Source organism: Cavia porcellus, unplaced genomic scaffold (genome assembly GCF_034190915.1).
Source record: "Cavia porcellus strain 051 isolate PalLab524CR breed Dunkin Hartley unplaced genomic scaffold, mCavPor4.1 scaffold_1, whole genome shotgun sequence".
NCBI classification, from domain to species: Eukaryota; Metazoa; Chordata; class Mammalia; order Rodentia; family Caviidae; genus Cavia; species Cavia porcellus.
The window spans coordinates 60,951,529-60,967,354 of record NW_026947484.1 but is presented as its reverse complement, the minus strand read 5'-3'; the positions used below and the strand labels follow the sequence as shown (position 1 = coordinate 60,967,354).

The 15,826-nt window shown below is 46.5% G+C and overlaps 2 protein-coding genes across 12 annotated transcripts in view; one reads left to right on the top strand and one right to left on the bottom strand.

Moving 5' to 3' along the window:
- The window catches only part of Dnaaf4 (dynein axonemal assembly factor 4), a 74,387-nt gene extending 64,082 nt beyond the window's left edge, over window positions 1–10,305 (top strand). For 6 of the 11 annotated variants that reach the window (XM_063249182.1, XM_063249173.1, XM_063249177.1 and 3 more), the window contains 5 exons: window positions 449–597; window positions 1,233–1,342; window positions 2,020–2,173; window positions 4,364–4,469; window positions 7,027–7,353. In XM_063249182.1, the coding sequence (XP_063105252.1) occupies window positions 449–597; window positions 1,233–1,342; window positions 2,020–2,173; window positions 4,364–4,469; window positions 7,027–7,139 (632 nt within the window). In that variant the 3' untranslated portion in view covers window positions 7,140–7,353. Of the gene's footprint in view, window positions 1–448; window positions 598–1,232; window positions 1,343–2,019; window positions 2,174–3,805; window positions 3,956–4,363; window positions 4,470–7,026; window positions 7,354–9,601 lie in introns of those variants that run through there. The other 5 variants (XR_010047617.1, XM_013154734.3, XM_013154735.3 and 2 more) reach the window with 5 other exon arrangements.
- On the bottom strand, window positions 9,347–15,791 carry Pierce2 (piercer of microtubule wall 2). Its single transcript, XM_013154739.3, has 2 exons — window positions 15,582–15,791; window positions 9,347–9,816 (listed from the first exon to the last, which is right to left on the bottom strand). Exons 1-2 carry the CDS (start codon window positions 15,594–15,596, stop codon window positions 9,466–9,468), a joined length of 366 nt encoding a protein of 121 aa, XP_013010193.2. The 5' UTR covers window positions 15,597–15,791; the 3' UTR covers window positions 9,347–9,465.
- Window positions 15,792–15,826: the final 35 nt, after the last annotated feature.

The window sequence follows — 15,826 nt, the reverse complement described above, 5'->3', positions numbered from 1 at the left end:
ACCAAAGACCCCCTCCCCAAATTACTCTTCTACATAGTCTTTTCTTTCTTCCTTTTGTCTTGTTATATAATTCAGGTTGGCCTTGAACTCATTATTACCACAGTCTATTCTCGAACTTGCTGCAGTCCTCCTGCCTCAGCCTCCCAAGAACTAGAATTTCAGGCGTGCACCACCACACTTGGCCCCATATTCTTTTCTTGACCCAAATGAAATATTAATGTAAGGTCAACACGAGTAGAAGGAAATAACAAGATGAATATCTTTACTAACATAACCAATAAATTTTGTCAAACTCAAGGAACAAAAGGAATAGATTAGCTGCCCTATCGTGAGTGGTGGATTTTGTATTGCTCATTCCAGAAGGGAACTTTGGTTTGTAATTATTTGCCGTCAGTGTGCTTGCTGGAAAATGGGAAGTACAGTACTCACTGCTGCCATGCTTTTAAAGGAAGACACCTGGAAAGCATCTTTCCTGAGGAGCTGGCCGAGGAAGACTGTGTCCCTGCGCCCCGCTCAGCCGGCAGCATTGCGGTCAGCTTCACTCCGCGCGTGTTCCCGACAGCCCTGCGTGAGTCCCAGGCAGCCCAGGAGGAGGAGGTGAGACTGTGCCCCGTGGCACTAGCTTTGCTTCATGTCAGAAAGGGTACTGGTTTCGAATTTAATCATTTGTTATGCTAGAGATGCTACACCATGGATATATTTCAGTATTTTCTCATGAGAAACTGCATTTTGTAGGTTTCTTAGCTCAGAATATTTTTTTTTTGAGACAGTCTCATGCTGCCCTTTAGGCTAGCCTCGAACTCACAGTGATCCTCCAGCCTCAGCCTCCTGAGTGCTGGAATTACAGGTGTACACCTCCCAGCCTGACTCAGAATACTGTCGAGAGAAGGCTGGTTTAATATAAAATACTGTTGCTTATTCAGAGAGAAAAACTATTGCATGTGGTATTTATTTTATCAGTTACATCATTTTCTGTAATATATTTATAAACTTGAGATGGGAGGTGGGGATGGTGGAGAACCTCTGTAAACCTAGCACTCAAGAGGCCAAGGCAGGAGGCCCACTGAATTCAAGGCCATCCTGGGCCGTATAGTAAGTTCAAGGCCAACCTGGACTACTATGTAGTAAGACCCTGTCTCAAAATCCTGCAAGGCACCAGGCTCAGGCTTTTATTAGAACAACACTAGATGAGCCAGGACAGTGTCTTTTGTAAGACTCTGCTCTCATTTCAGTGGCTGTACAAGCAGGCCCAGGCACGAAGGGCCATGAACACTGATGCTCCTGAATTCGGTGATTTAAAGGAAGAAGAGAAGAACCCAGAGTGGCTGAAGGAGAAAGGAAAGTAAGTTATTTGAATTTTTGTTTGTACTGCTGTAGAGATCAGTGCAGATCCCACCCTGCAAGGTTCGTCCTGAGAGCAAGTGGATGGGTCCTGCTAAGGAGGGGTTGGGTCCCATGAGCAAAGGTTGGGTCCTGCCAGTGGTCAGGTCCTGCGAGCGAATGGTTGGGTCCCACAAGCCAGTGATCCTCATGCCTCAGCCTCCTGAGTGGTAGAATTACAGACTTGCATAGTCAAGCCTGGCAGGGGCAGTGTCCTGCTGCAAACCTCACAGAGTGAACTTGCACAGACCAGCAGGTTATGAGGTTGGGAGGTGCTAGACCCACTGCAGACTACAGGTGGTAATTGCCCGTAGAGGGCACTCATAGGTGCTGCCACTGCCTCCCTTCCTCCCCTCCCTCTCCAGTCCTGGGTGCCTGTTGGGCCACCATCCGTCAGTGTTCCTCTGTGCCCTTCATTCCTTGGCATGCAGTGGTGAGCCTTCCTGCCTGCAGATCTTCCAGGTCAGCAGTGGAGTCTGGGTGGGTGTCTTCTTGAGTTGTGTCCTGAGGGGCAGTCCCCCCAGCGTGTCATCCTCTGCCTGCCAGGAGGATGGAACCCAGGTGGAAGGTGCCGGCCCCACCTGCCCTGAGATCTCTGCACTTCTATTATAGCACCTTGTCTGGGTTTTGTCTCCTTAGCAAATTGTTTGCCACAGAAAACTACCTGGCTGCGATTAATGCATACAATTTAGCCATCAGACTGAATAGCAAGATGCCTGTCCTGTATCTGAATCGTGCTGCCTGCCACCTGAAACTGAAAAACTTGCACAAGGCCATCGAGGATTCTTCGACGGTATGCTCATGTCTGTGTACTTGTATATATGCTTCAAAAGCCTTTTTCTTTTAAAGAGTAGGAAAATTTATTGGAGAAAAGGAATGGGGAATAGGGATGGGGGACCAGGGAGCAGGGATTAGCAGAGGCAGGAGGGGTCGGATGGGTTGCCTGATGTTTTAAAACCCTTATCCTGGGGCTGGGAATTTAGCTCAGTGGTTTAAATACCTGTCTGGCAAGTGCAAGGTCTCGAGTTCCATTCCCTGTCCCAAAGCAAACAAACAACAAAACAAAACAAAAAAACTCTTATCCTGTATTGATTGGTTTAAAGGATGCTTTTAGTCTGGGATTTAGCTTGAGGGTAGAGTGCTTAGCATGTATAAGGGCATAGGGTTTTTTTTCTCTATCTTTTTTTTTTCTCTTAAAACAGTGGAGCTGTGAGGTCTTTAAAAATTAATTTACTTTATTATGTCTTTTGTTAGCTTGTTTTTTGAGACAGGGTTTCACTATGTAGTTCAGATAGGCCTTAAACTTGCTCTGTAGCCAGGCTGGCCTGAACTCTTTGGGCCTCCTGCCTCAGCCTCTGGAGTGCTGGGATTACAGGTGTGTGCCACCAGACCTAGATCAAAAAGTGGATTTACTTGTTTATCTGGTTGTGCTGGGGGCTGAACCCAGGGCCTCATGATACTATGCAAATGTTATACCAGTAGCTCCCCTTCTGCCTCTGTTATATCTTCTTGTTGCTTCTCTTTTTTCCTCTTTCTTCTCCCTCCTTCCTCTCTCTTTGTCTCTCTCTCTCTCTCTCTCTCTCTCTCTCTCTCTCTCTGTGTCTCTGTCTCTGTCTCTGTCTCTTTCATTTATTTGAGACAGGGTCTTGCTATGCTGTTCAGGCTGGCCTGGAACTCATAGCCATCCTCCTGCCTCAGCCTCCCTTGGTGCTGAGATTACAGACGTGCCACCATACCCTCTGTTACTAATGTTTTTTGTTTGTTTTAAGAGTTTTTGTTTTAATTATTTTCTTTTTAAGACAGGGTTTCATTATGCACTTCAGGCTGGCCTTGAACTCATTTTTCAGCCCAAGCTGGTCTTGAACTTGCAGTGATCCTCTTGCTTCAGTTGTCTGAGTGCTGGGATTACAGGCCTGCACCACCACACCTGACCAGTTCTTTTTTTGTTTTTGTTTTTTTTTATGCATTGAGAATTGGTATGTGTTTGAGATTTCACACTAGATTAGGCACCACCATCACAGATATTTTTCCATTTACAAGGAATTAGCAATGGTTGTCAGCTGTCCTCACCTTTGTTATTATCAGAGCTTTCCAGGACAAGGAGAAACACGTGCCATTCCCTTGTTATCTCTGCCACTTGTGGAGTGAAAGATCTCTCTCCAATATCATTTCTTATTTGCGAGGCCAGTTTGTCTTGGTTGCCCATATAGTATTTCTTGGAGGAGCTGCATGTTGAACTGAATGGTAACAGTGCTTACCTGGCATGATTGGGCCACTGGAAAAAATAAGATTATTATTATTGTTATCATAGAAATGTCTTGGATAACTACAGCCTTTTCTTTTAGGGAGATTATTTTGTTTCTGAGATAGGACTTGTTATGTAGTGTAAACTGGCCTTGAACTCATGGTGATTCTCCTGCTTCAGCTTCCTGATTGCTGGGATTACAGACATGTGCCACCAGTCCTCCTTGATCTCATATTATTTAACCCAGTTTTCCTTTGGCCAATAAAATTTTGTGCACAAATATTTACTGAATGAATGAAAGAATAAACTGACACCCAGTCTGAAAACCAAGATCGCACTGCTGTGTAGTCATTTCTGTTGGTTAGGGTTAATCTGCCAACTTCAGATGGTCACAGTTCCGAAGCACACACAGGAATGAGCAAACAACTCGTTACACTGTTCAACATAAATGTATATTCTTGATAAATTCCTGCTCCAGCTAAATCAAAACTTATATGGATGAAGGATTGAGACTTTCTTTTTCCTTTTTACTATGTTTTTTCTTACATTTAAATTCAGAAGCTATGGCTGGGCACAGGGCCACACATCTGTCTCTCTGTAAAAGAAGGGCTGGGGATGTAGCTCAGTGCCAAGGCTCTGGGTTCAACCTGCAGTCCTGGAAAACCGACTGAGCATCGGAAACCCAGCACAGGCCGCTGGGCTTTCCTGGTGGGTGATGTGTGTATTTATGTCTGCAAGGCTTTGGAGCTGCTGACCCCGCCTGTCGCGGACAATGCGGATGCAAGAATGAAAGCACATGTTCGACGGGGAGCCGCATTCTGCCAGCTGGAACTGTATGTCGAGGGTGAGAAACCGATAGCAAAGTTCCCGATGGCGAGCTGTGCACTGGGAAAAATGTCTTCGGGTTGTTTCAGATTGTGGCTTTTAGGACTTTGTGATTTTCTAATTTTAGCATTTGCTTTATTATCAGAAATGTATCAGAAAATACAAATACCTCTTAAAATCTTATTGATTGTAGTACAGGGAATTAAATCCAATACCTTTCACATCCCAGCCTTTTAAAATTTTGAGACAAGATGTCCATAAGCTGTGCAGGCTGGACTTGAAATTGTGTTCCTCCTTCCTTAGCCTCCTAGGTTCCTGTGATTACAGGTATATGCCACCACCCCAGCCAGAATTTTATTTTAAAGATTTATTGTAGGAATAGCTCAGTGGTGTAGCTTGTTTTTAGTAAAGTCCACTATACTTTTCTTTTTACCCAACTTTTCTCAAAGGAATTCTGTACATAATTACAGAAAAAACCTTCCTTGTCCATGAGCAGAAGGTGTGGAGTGGCTCTACAGAACTTTGCAGAGGTCTTGGCTTTTCGGCTGCTGGGCAGCTATTGCCTATTGTGTACCTGTCCTGGGTTCGGTCCCCAGTGTTCTCGTACCTAGGATTTCTGAGTTGCATTTTCATTGATGTGATTAAATGTATTCTCTAGATGTGTAAACTCAAGTTTATTGATATGGGAAATGCTAGAGCACCTGCAAATGAAAAATACTATAACTCCCAGCCCACTAGATGTCTGAAATGCTGAGTTCCTGTTTCCCAGAATCAAAGAATGAATGCCAAGGAACAGCAGAGGTTAAGAATGGGAAATACTTATTGAGGGGTAGAGATAGCTCCTGAGGGGCAGGAGGGACCCCGAGTGGGTTGCCAATGAGCCCCCTTTCTGGAGGAAGCTTTATAGAACAAAATCACAAGGTGGGTCCAGTGGGGGTTAAAGCTATGATCAACCAATAAGGGTAGCAGCTGGGTAACACCGATTCATTGGGGGAAGCAAGTCAGGCAGCAGGTGCTCATGGGAAGAACAAAGCACTCCTCAGGAAGTGGTGGGTCCAACAGTCTTGGCCACTCACTGAGCTGATGCTGTCTCTAGACTTTACTGGTCCAGTGTATCTCTTATCCCTTGGGGAAGCACATAGGCCTGTTTTGTTTTGTTTTGTTTTGTTTTGTTTTGAGATAAGGTCTTGAGACAGAGTCTCACTATGCAGTCCAGGTTGGCCTTGAGCTCACTTTGTTTTGTTTTGTTTGTCTTTTTGAGACAGGGTCTCGCTATGCAGTTGAGGCTGGTCTTGTGCTCACTTTGTAGCCCAGGCTGGTCTTGAACTCACAATGATCCTCTTGCCTCAGCCTCCCGAGTGCTGGGATTACAGGCATGAGCCACCATGCCTGGCTTTGAACTCACTTTGCAACCCAGTTTGGTCTGGAACTGGCAACCATCCTCCTGCCTCAGCTTCCCAAGTGCTGAGATTATAAACACTTACCACCACACCCGGTTTGAACATATAGGCTGGGTCCTTTGGCTTTATCATGAGGCGTGGCATCCCACAGATGCGCCTCCAGCCACAGTGGTAAGGTGTTGTCATCTTCTGCACCTGACTCTCTTGAGGGCCCACCCCACTCTGACTGCCTGGAATATTTCTGCCCAATTTAGTTATCTATATAATATGTTCATTTTCGTTTTTCTTTTTGTAGTTCAGCTGGCTTGAACTCACTTGGTAGTCTAGTCTGTCCTTGAACTCAGCTCAGTTTGGTTTTTTGAGACAGTGCCTCACTGTGCAGCCCAGGCTGGCCTGGAGCTTGCTGGAGTCCTCTTGCCTCTGCCTACCAGAATGTTGGGATTATAGGCATGCTCCACCATACCTGGCTGAGCCTGTTTGTATTTTAACGAGCTTAAACTGTTAGTTTTTCTGCATTTAGATTTAAAATAGCCACTCAGGTACGGTGGTGCACACCATAATCCCAATACTAGGGTAGGCTGAGGCAGGAGGATCAGCAATGCCAACCCAGCCCTGGCAGTGTTGTGACTCAGCAAGACCCTGTCCTACATAAGAAAACAAAGGGATGGGTTCAACCCCTAGTACCATAAATAAAGTAAGTAAAATAGCTGCTGCATTTTTTTTTTTTTTGAGATAGGCTCTTGCTGTTTAATTTCGGCTGGCCTTGACCTTACTGTATAACACAAACTCACAGTGATCCTCCTGCCTCAGCCTCCTGAGTGCTGGAGTTACACAGGCCTACAGTACCATGCTGGGAGAGTTGCTTCTTTCTGGTTTTTTTTTTTTTTTTTTTGTCTTTTTCATTTTTATCGGTACCGGGGATCCAACTCACGACCGCCTGCTTGCAAGGCAGGTACTTATGCCGCTGAGCTAAATCCCCAGCCCCAGCTGCTTCTTTCTGGACCCTGAATAAAAGTAACTGTTTTCTAAATCAGATAAGAATGCCTCTAATCTGGTAGGGATATTATCATATGTAAGGGTAGGGAAACTGATTTAAAATTTATGTTTATAATACAGGTATTCCCTTGTTAATTACTCATAAAGTATGTGTTTATCACTGTTGCTCTGTGAATGCAGGCCTTCAGGATTACGAAGCTGCACTTAGAATTGACCCAGCCAATACAACTGTGCAAAATGATGCTGAGAAGATTCGAAATGTCATTCAAGGAACAGAACTCAAATCACAGTGACTACTGGGAGCAGCTAGTTGAGTACCAGGTATTTACACCAGGTTTTTAGTTTTCAGAAATAGGAGCTGGGTGTGGTGGCAGCTCCTATCACTTGGGAGGCTGAAGCAGGAAGATCTAGAGTTCAGACCAACCCGAGATATATGAGATTGTGTTTCAACAAAACAAACTGGAGCTGTTGGGAATCTCTGTACACATTACAGATGATTGTATGGAATCCATGTACTGTTTTAATACTTTACTGCTTGAAGGGCTACACATTAGACATCTGTAGAAAATGAAACATTTGCTTTATATAATTTCTAACAAGAATTATAATACTTAAAAAATTTTAACAAAAGAATTACCATATAGTTAATATATTTGTAACATTGTTTGTTACTGAATTACAGTTGCTTTTGGAACAAAATCCTTGGCATGGCATGGTGACACTTAGTAGTGTCTAACCATGTGGCTTCCTCAAGTGAACTGCTGAGTTCATGGAGGGCTGGTCTGTGTGTCATGTCTGCCACGTCAGGTCTGCCACGCCATGCTGCCATACTGGGGTAAATACCTTTAGGTCCAGTCCCTCCCCCTCACAGAGCTACCAAGCCTGGCTTTTCTTTACGACCTGGTTGCCACTGGCTGATGATGCTTAGACCAGGAAAGCCTGTAAAAACAACTACTGTTCTGAGAAAACCTTATCTCCAACTTTGTTTTAAAAACAAAAACTGGACTATTTTTCTCCTGTTCCAGGGATCAAATGCATGACCTTGCACTTGCCAAGCAAGCACTTGTGCTGCTGAGCTAAATCCCTGGCCCACTTTGGCCATTTTCCAAAACCAAAACTACAGCTTATTCAGCTAATAGGTCTTAACGGACTGTGCAGCCAATCCTTTTACAAGACAGAGGAAGCGTCTCTGTGAGCTGAGCGTGAGGCTGGCTTTCCACACCAGAAGGGCCACAGAAAGGATGCATAGTTGGTTGCATGCCTGTCTCATGGACAGGCTTGTTCTCGATTCGGTCCAGGAAGGTTTATATTTATAATCCCAAGAAGTTATTGAAATTCTAGTGAGTTAATTCCAATCTACCACTTCCAGTGCAACCCACAGCAAGAAGACAGACACAGACATACACACAGTTGTGGGGAGCCAGGGGCCCTAAGTCCAGCCAAGATGGTGTTCACCGGAACAAAGGCCCTGACCCAGGCCATTCCTAGGTTTTATTAATTCTCCACGAGGGGAGGGGCTGGGGATGAGTAACAGAGTGGTGGGAAGTCAGCTGGGCTAGGTAGGAGGCCTTGAACAGAGGGCAAGAAATGCAGAGAGCAATCTGCATAACACAACTGAGATACTATCAAATAATGTGGGGTCGGTGTTTCTGCTCTGATGTACAAACCTTTTTGCTCTGGGAAGTCACAGCCTCTTTCTTGAGGCTCAGTCCCAGCCAACAGTGTGGAGTGGGCTCTCCATGCCACCTGGCTCAGCCACGTATTTGGGGGGTCAGTCGGTGGGGTAACACCAACCTGTCACTGTGTCTTAGAGATTACACATCAGCTCCTCAGTCAGCCCAATTCACATTGCTTAAAACCCATTGAAGGGACAAAGAAATAGCTCAGCCAGCTCTGTACATACTGAAACTTCGAGGTAGGGCCAGGTTTATCCACAAAGGACAGAGTTGCTCTTTTCAAGTTGTCTGGATGGTTCCCCACAAACAGCACTCAGGAAGATACCAAAAGTTTGAGGTCAGCCTGGGCTGCATAGTGAGACCTTGCCTCAAAAAAGCAAAGCAAAACAAAAACAAAAGGTGCAGATTGTATGGCTGACACCCTAATCCCAGCTCTCCAACTGCAAGTTCAAACCCAGCCAAGGCCACTTAGCAAGACCCCATCTCAAAAGAAAGAGTGGGGAGGGAAGAAGTAAAGTTCAGTAGTGGAGCAGAGCCAGCTTGCATGCCGAGACCCAGGGTTCAATCCCCAGCATAGAAAAAAGACAAAGGCAGCACATTTTCCTTTAGTCACACTGGGAGGCTGAGTCAGAAGGGTTGCCACCTTGAGACCAGCATGGGCAACCAGGAGACTCAACAAACCCTGGCTATGTGACCCAGGCAGTTTGAGAGGCTGAGGCAGGAGGACTGGGTGTTCCATGCTAACCTGGCTTACACAGCAGAGACCCTATCTGGAAAAAAGGAGGAGAAAAAGTCACTGTCAGTGATGAATGAAAATGTCTGTATTTCTTAGTGGTATATTTTCATTTATTCAGATCTGTTTTTAATCTAAGTATTCTAGCTTTAGATTTGCAACTCATTTTTCTGGGTACATTGTCTCTTAAATTTTCAGAGGAATATGTTTTCACAGAGTATGTTGAAAATTGGGGAAATCAATGGTTCTGGTTCTGTCAAGCGCAGTATTGAGTGTGTTGTTCTGAAAAAGTCCCGTTGCTCTGATATGGTTTGAAAACCCCTGCTCCTTCGGAATGTAACTGCAGGGCAGGAACTGCGGCAGTGGGGAAAACTCCCCGTAGCGACCCCCGCTGGTTTTGTACATGATCATCTCGGGCTTCGACAGAGAGGTGGCGGTGTGCAGCGTTTTGGGGTCCAGCATGCAGGAGAAGACGGGGTTGCCGGGGCTCAGGCACGGGGGCTGCCGGGCAGCTTGCATTTCTGCGTCTGAGCCTGCTGCCGAAATGCTCCTCTTCCCATCCTAAGAGGCAAGCACAGGAAGTCCATCAATGACCACACAGTACAGCGGCCCTGTGGCTCCACTCTGATCTCGTTTGAAAGCACTGAAAAGGACACCTACTCAAGACTTTGCTCTGTACAGAGCAAAGCTGCCAGACATGCACATGAAAGAATTTTTAAAAACTTTACACTAAATTGGGCATGGCGCTGCATGCCAGTAACCCTGGTGCTCTGGGAGGCAGGAGGGCTGCAGGTTCGAGTCCAGTCTAGGCAATTCAGCAATGTATCAAGACCCTGTGTCAAAAAAGAGCTGGGAATGTACCTCAGTGCCACAGCTCTAGGTTCAACCCCCGGTGCCACAAAGTCAAAAGCAAAACAATACCAATATCTTTTACTCATACCATGAAAATTTATTACAAATTTGTAAAAAAAAAAAAAAAAACCCAGTGGGAATTTGTAGTAACATTGTAAACATTGGGAAAATCTGTAATAAATTACAGTTGGAAGAGAAGGTTCAACTCAGTTTTTGTGATGGACAGCCAGTAAGCAAATAATTACACAACTTTGTGGTGAGTGGTGTGAGGAGAAACGCCAAGTCTTCAGGGAGCTGTTTAGGGCTCTTATCTAGGGTGTCAGCAGGCAAGGCTCATTAAACCTCTGAGGGGAGCAAGGTGAGGAGACAGGTGGGATCAGGAGCTGCAGGGCCAGAGCCAAGACCTCTTGGTGGTCTGAGTTGTGCTGCACCTGAGGTCCTAGCCCTGAGGTAGAGCTCCAGTCCAGGGATTTGCAGGGCCCTGGGTTCAGTTTCCAGCACTGCCAAAATTCGTTTTTTTAAAAAAGTCCAATAATGCTATAGCACCTACCACTCAATAATAAATGTAGAAGAATTTAAACCAGACAACTCGCCCACCTGGAAGCAGAGCTAACATACCAGCCCATGACTAAGGCACAGCTGCCGGGCACCTGTCACATTTATCGGTCCAGGGGAAACAGCTGCACCTCACGGGGTTGCCGTGAGCCTGGCTCTCTGTAGGGAGTGGGTAACTACTGAAGGGCTGGGGCAGGAATGGGGTGCGCACCTGCGGCGCCAGTGCTCTGCAAGACCCCGGGTTCATCCCTGGCACACCACACACGCACGTTTGCACGCACGTGCGCAGGCGCCATAACTGAACCTTAGTTTTGAATTGTATACCAAAGAAATAGCTGTGCATAGCGGTATAGGCCTGTTAATTCTAGGTTCTTGACAGGCTGAACCAGACCAATTATAAAGACGGTATTTCAAAGCTCTGCTTGTTTTTGAGACAGGGTCTCACTGTATAGTCCAGGCTGGCCTTGAAATCACTGGTCTTGCCTGAGACTCCAGAATGCTGGGGTTGACAGGCATGTGCTACTATACCTGGTTTATACCACTTTTTTTTTCTTTTTGGTACTGGGGATCAAACTTATGACCTCATGCTTGCCAGACAGGCGCTTATACCATTGAGATAAATCTCCGGCAATACTTTTTTTTTTTTTTTGTCTTTTTCCTTTTTATCGGTACCGGGGATCAAACTCACAGCTGCCTGCTTGTGAGGCAGGCGCTTATGCTGCTGAGCTAAATCCCCAGCCCACTTTTTCTTTTTTTTAAAAGACCCTAGTCCAGGCTCCCTGACTGTGCCCTCGCCTGCCTGCCCGGCAGCAAGGGCAGTAGGCGATGGGCTTGCACCACCAGGTCTCATAGTAATGATTACCTCCGAGGGGTACGAGGAGTATCCATCTGCCCTGAGGGGCAGAACTTTCCTGGGTGAGGCCCCAAGATTAAAGAACATTGGGTACAAGATATCAGCAACAACAGCAAGCAGCATGGATCAAAGCATAAGAGTTCGAGGGTGAAGAGCTGCCCGCATCTTTACTGTGTGCATAATTCTTACAGGCTGACATCTCAGTTTACGTTCTTATGTAGTGCGTGACGGCACACCTTGTTCACCTGTGCTAAGTAGATTACACTACACAAGCGGGCCTTATCCTCAGACGCCCCGAGTCTGAGTGATTCCCTGGTGACACAGGGGCCATTCCTTAGCGGACTGTCCTTTGTGAGGTGCCCTTTCCTCCCTTTGTACTCTGCCAGGCAATCTAAATTCTGAGGGAAGAGGGACTGAGCCAGCGCCAACAGCTGAATTATCTTTTAGATTTGGAATCTGACTCTGGTGACCTCACTTCACCACAGATCATGGAAAGCCCGCCTTGTTCTCTGTTTTGGGAATTCCTGTGGCCTTTTCCCCTTGCATCCTTGGGGACTGAGCCTTCACACTGAGCTACATCCCCAGCCTTCAACCCTGGCTCGAACCTGTAGCCCCTCTTGCCACAGCGGCCTAGAGTGCTACATTACGGGGACGAGTGACACAGCTGGTCTCAATACTTCTGAAAGGTTTTTGGCCTTTGAAGGTTCTATCAAAAAAACTCAGGTGGCACATGCCTGTAATCCCAGTACTAGGGAGGCTGAGGCAGGAGGATTACTGAGTTCAAGGCCAGCCTGAACTACATAGTGAGCCCCTCCTGTCTGCAAAAAAAAGAAAAAAAATTCAATGTAAGAAAGCTTTTTTTAAATTCCCTTTACACTGTTTCGTTTTTGTTGCAGTGAAGCATATCCCAAGCCCTTTAAGATTTATTATTGAGACAGCGTTGCTAAGTCACTGACTTACTAAGGCTGGGCTTGAACATTTCTTCTGCATCAGCCTCCCAGTGCTGGGATTACAGGTGTGTGCTACAGTGTCCAGCTGTGACAAAGTCATTTTTAAGGCCACTCATTCTTTTAACTTTGCTAATTAAATTGGACATAAAGGCGGACAGTGCCTCAAATAAGGACAGGATGCAAGGTGGAGCTGGATTTTCAACCCCAGCTTGCCGGAGGCTCTTCCTCTTGGGTCACAGCAAGTTGTGGGGGTGGGGTGAGAGTCTGAGGCCCCAGCACAGGTCCTGGAGGCTCAGCTGCCACTCCTGGCTTCACCTGAGCACAGGGCTTCCTTGTCCTTACAAGAGGTGGAGCCAGCTGAGATAAGACAGAAGAAATAAAGGATGGTGGATCTGAGACAAGAAAATAACAACTTAAAAATTGTATTTTGTTGTTTTGAGACAGGGTTTTGCTATGTAGTCAGGCTGGCCTTAACTATGTAGTTGAGACTGACCTGCAACTCGTGGGAATTTTCCTGTCTCAACCTCCTGAGTGCTGGGATCACAAGCATGTGCCACCAGCTCAGCTCTAGTTTTCTTTCCTTCCTTCCTTCCTCCCCCCCCCCTCACCTTCTTTCTTTCCTCCTTCCTTCCTTTCTTTCTTTTTTGGTACCGGAGATTGAACTCATGACCTTGCGTTTGCCAAGAAAGCACTTACAAAGTCACTGAGCTAAATCTCCAGCCCCTCCTGTTTTCTTAAGAGTTTTTAATGCCAGGCTTGGTGCACACCTGTGATTCCAGCACTCGGGAGACAGGAGGACTGCTGCAAATTTGAGGTCAGGCTGGTCTACATTGTGAGCTCAACAGCACCGTGAACTACATTACTGAACCACTCGCATAAGCCTGGTGCCATATGCCAGTGATCCCAATGTAATTTGATTTGAATCCTGAAACACACCAATTCTTCATGTATTAAAAAAGCAGTAAGTTATTGGTTGGATCATCCAGGAGGAGGGCATCAGGCTCCTGACAGGTCAGTTCTGCAAACACAACCTGGGCTTTCTGCCCACCAGAGGCCCTGCCAAGCCACCTTGCTGGGAAGTTGTCACCTGGCTAATGTGGTGCTGTGCTGCCCTGGGACTCAGGGCTGACTTCACACTTGGCCTCTGCCTCAGCTGGAGGGGAGTTTGGCCTGTGCTGGGACCTGCAAGAAGGACAGGGGAGCTGCCTGGCTCATCGCCCCTTCACAGGAAGAAATAAAGGGGCTCCTGCCAAAAAAAGAGCTGTGAGATGTAATAGCAGCTGGGAGTATAGCCTGGAAGCAGAGCACTTGCCTAGCATCATGAGGCCAAGTTAAGCCCCACCACCGCCAAATAAATAGATCACTTTTTGAGCAGGATGTTTTGGGAATGTGGTGGTACACCTGTAATCCTAGCACTGGCAAGGCTGAAGCAGGAGGACTGCCAAGAGTTCAGCACAGCCTGAACTGCACAGTGAGACCATATCTCAAAAAAATAATTATAAAAAGAGACTCGGATTCCAGCAGCTACTCAAGGTCATTCATATCAATATTCTTTGTTTATGCTTTTCTTCTAGGCCCATCACCCTCAAATCCTGTAAAGGTATTTTACATCTTTTGAGGCCCTGCACTTTCTTTCAATGAATACTTTTAAGATTTCTGCCTAAAACAAACCCCTCTGTGCCTCTTACTGATGCGACTTGAAAACTTTTTCTGTGATAGGAGTCAGGGAACCTCCTGGGACTCTGCCCAGCAAAATCATGGTCAGAAGGAGCTGAGGCAGCCTGGAGAAGCTGACTGAGGTGGGCAGGGGTCTGGAGAATGGCAGGCTGTGGGCCAGGTGGGTCACACAACAGCCAACAGTTTCACTGGGAAACTTGTACTGTGCCCATCTCCCATGGGAAAAGATAAGCCAATGGTGATGATGTGTGATACTGGGGACGGAACCTGGGGTGCTCCACCACTGAGCTCCATCCCCAGTCATTTTTAATTTTGAGAAAGGGTCTAAGTAGCTAAATTACTTGCAAATTTTGATCTTCCTGCCTCAGTCTGAATGCTAGGATAACTGGCTTTTGCCTTGACAAGAAATTTAAATGTGACTTTAAATAGAACAGTGTGAGCCAGATGTGGTGGGACACACCTGTGACCCCAGCACTCGGGAGGCTCAGGCAGAGAGGGTGGCAGTGGTTCTGAGGCCAGCCTGCACTACACAGCCCAGTCTCAAATCAGCCTCCCACCAAAACCTAGAGCAATGTTTATATGCATTGAAGTTCTCTTCTTTTTCTTTCAAGACTGCAATAGACCTGTCATTCACGAGGCTGAGATTCTTCAGAAATTCTAGAACTAACCATTGTGTAATCTCAATTTCTTCAAGTCTAAAATGAGATAAAGCATGTTTACTTTTGGTCTGGGGTGTAGCCATTGAGCCACATCTCCATGAAGATCTACATGCAGATTGTTGGGCCTTGGCTCACTAGACTATCACAACTGCAAATCAAGGAATATGGCAGATCAAGAGCTAAAGTTATCTTGAGCTCTCTTTTGTTGTTTTGTTTTGGTTTTTTAGAAACAGTTCTGGCCTGACCTTGAATTCATTACAATCATCCTTCCAGGCTTATCCTGGGCTATCTTTATCCCTTCAATAGCCATTCAACAAGAACCCTCATCTCATCTAACATCCTTGTGACTTCATGTAAATCCACTGGTATACAATCTAAGTTTGACACGCCTCTCAACAACCTGAAGCTATGAACACTGTGATTGAGCATCTGAATCATAATACCCACATGAAGTGTCCTTTGGATGTACTGACTAGCTCAGTGGTTGAGGCTTCAATCCCAAGTATTGCCACCCAGAGCGGGGGAAAATTTACACATTATTTGGTCAAGTTTAACAAAGCACAAAGCCCTTTAGAACGCGAATGATGAAATAGAACCTCTACAGAGCTGCACAAGGCAGGAACTGTGACCTCTGTCCCTCTCCACCTCCAGAACCGTGTGGCTAGGTTTGCAAGCGCAAAGCTTCACGGCCGGTGGGAAGGATGATTTCTAGGGTGAGAGGAGGGGTAGCCTCCGAGTCAAAGAATGCAGATTCCCAAAACCCTCTAGCTCTGCACCGACCCGCCCAGGCGCCATCCGCCCGCTAGATCCTTTCGTCCGACGATCCTTCCTTCCGTGAGCAGTCCTGCCGAGGTCCACCTGTGGCCCAGTTCGCCTGTCCGGGAGGCTTTGCTAGCCGCAAGCTACACGTCGCACGTTCTCTCCCGCGCTTGCCGCCGTCTCCATAGCAACAGGTCAGGCTCAAGGACCGGATGTTGTGAGGGCCAGAGCCCCACCACTTCCGGCGGCGCGCAGCTCCCTGGGAA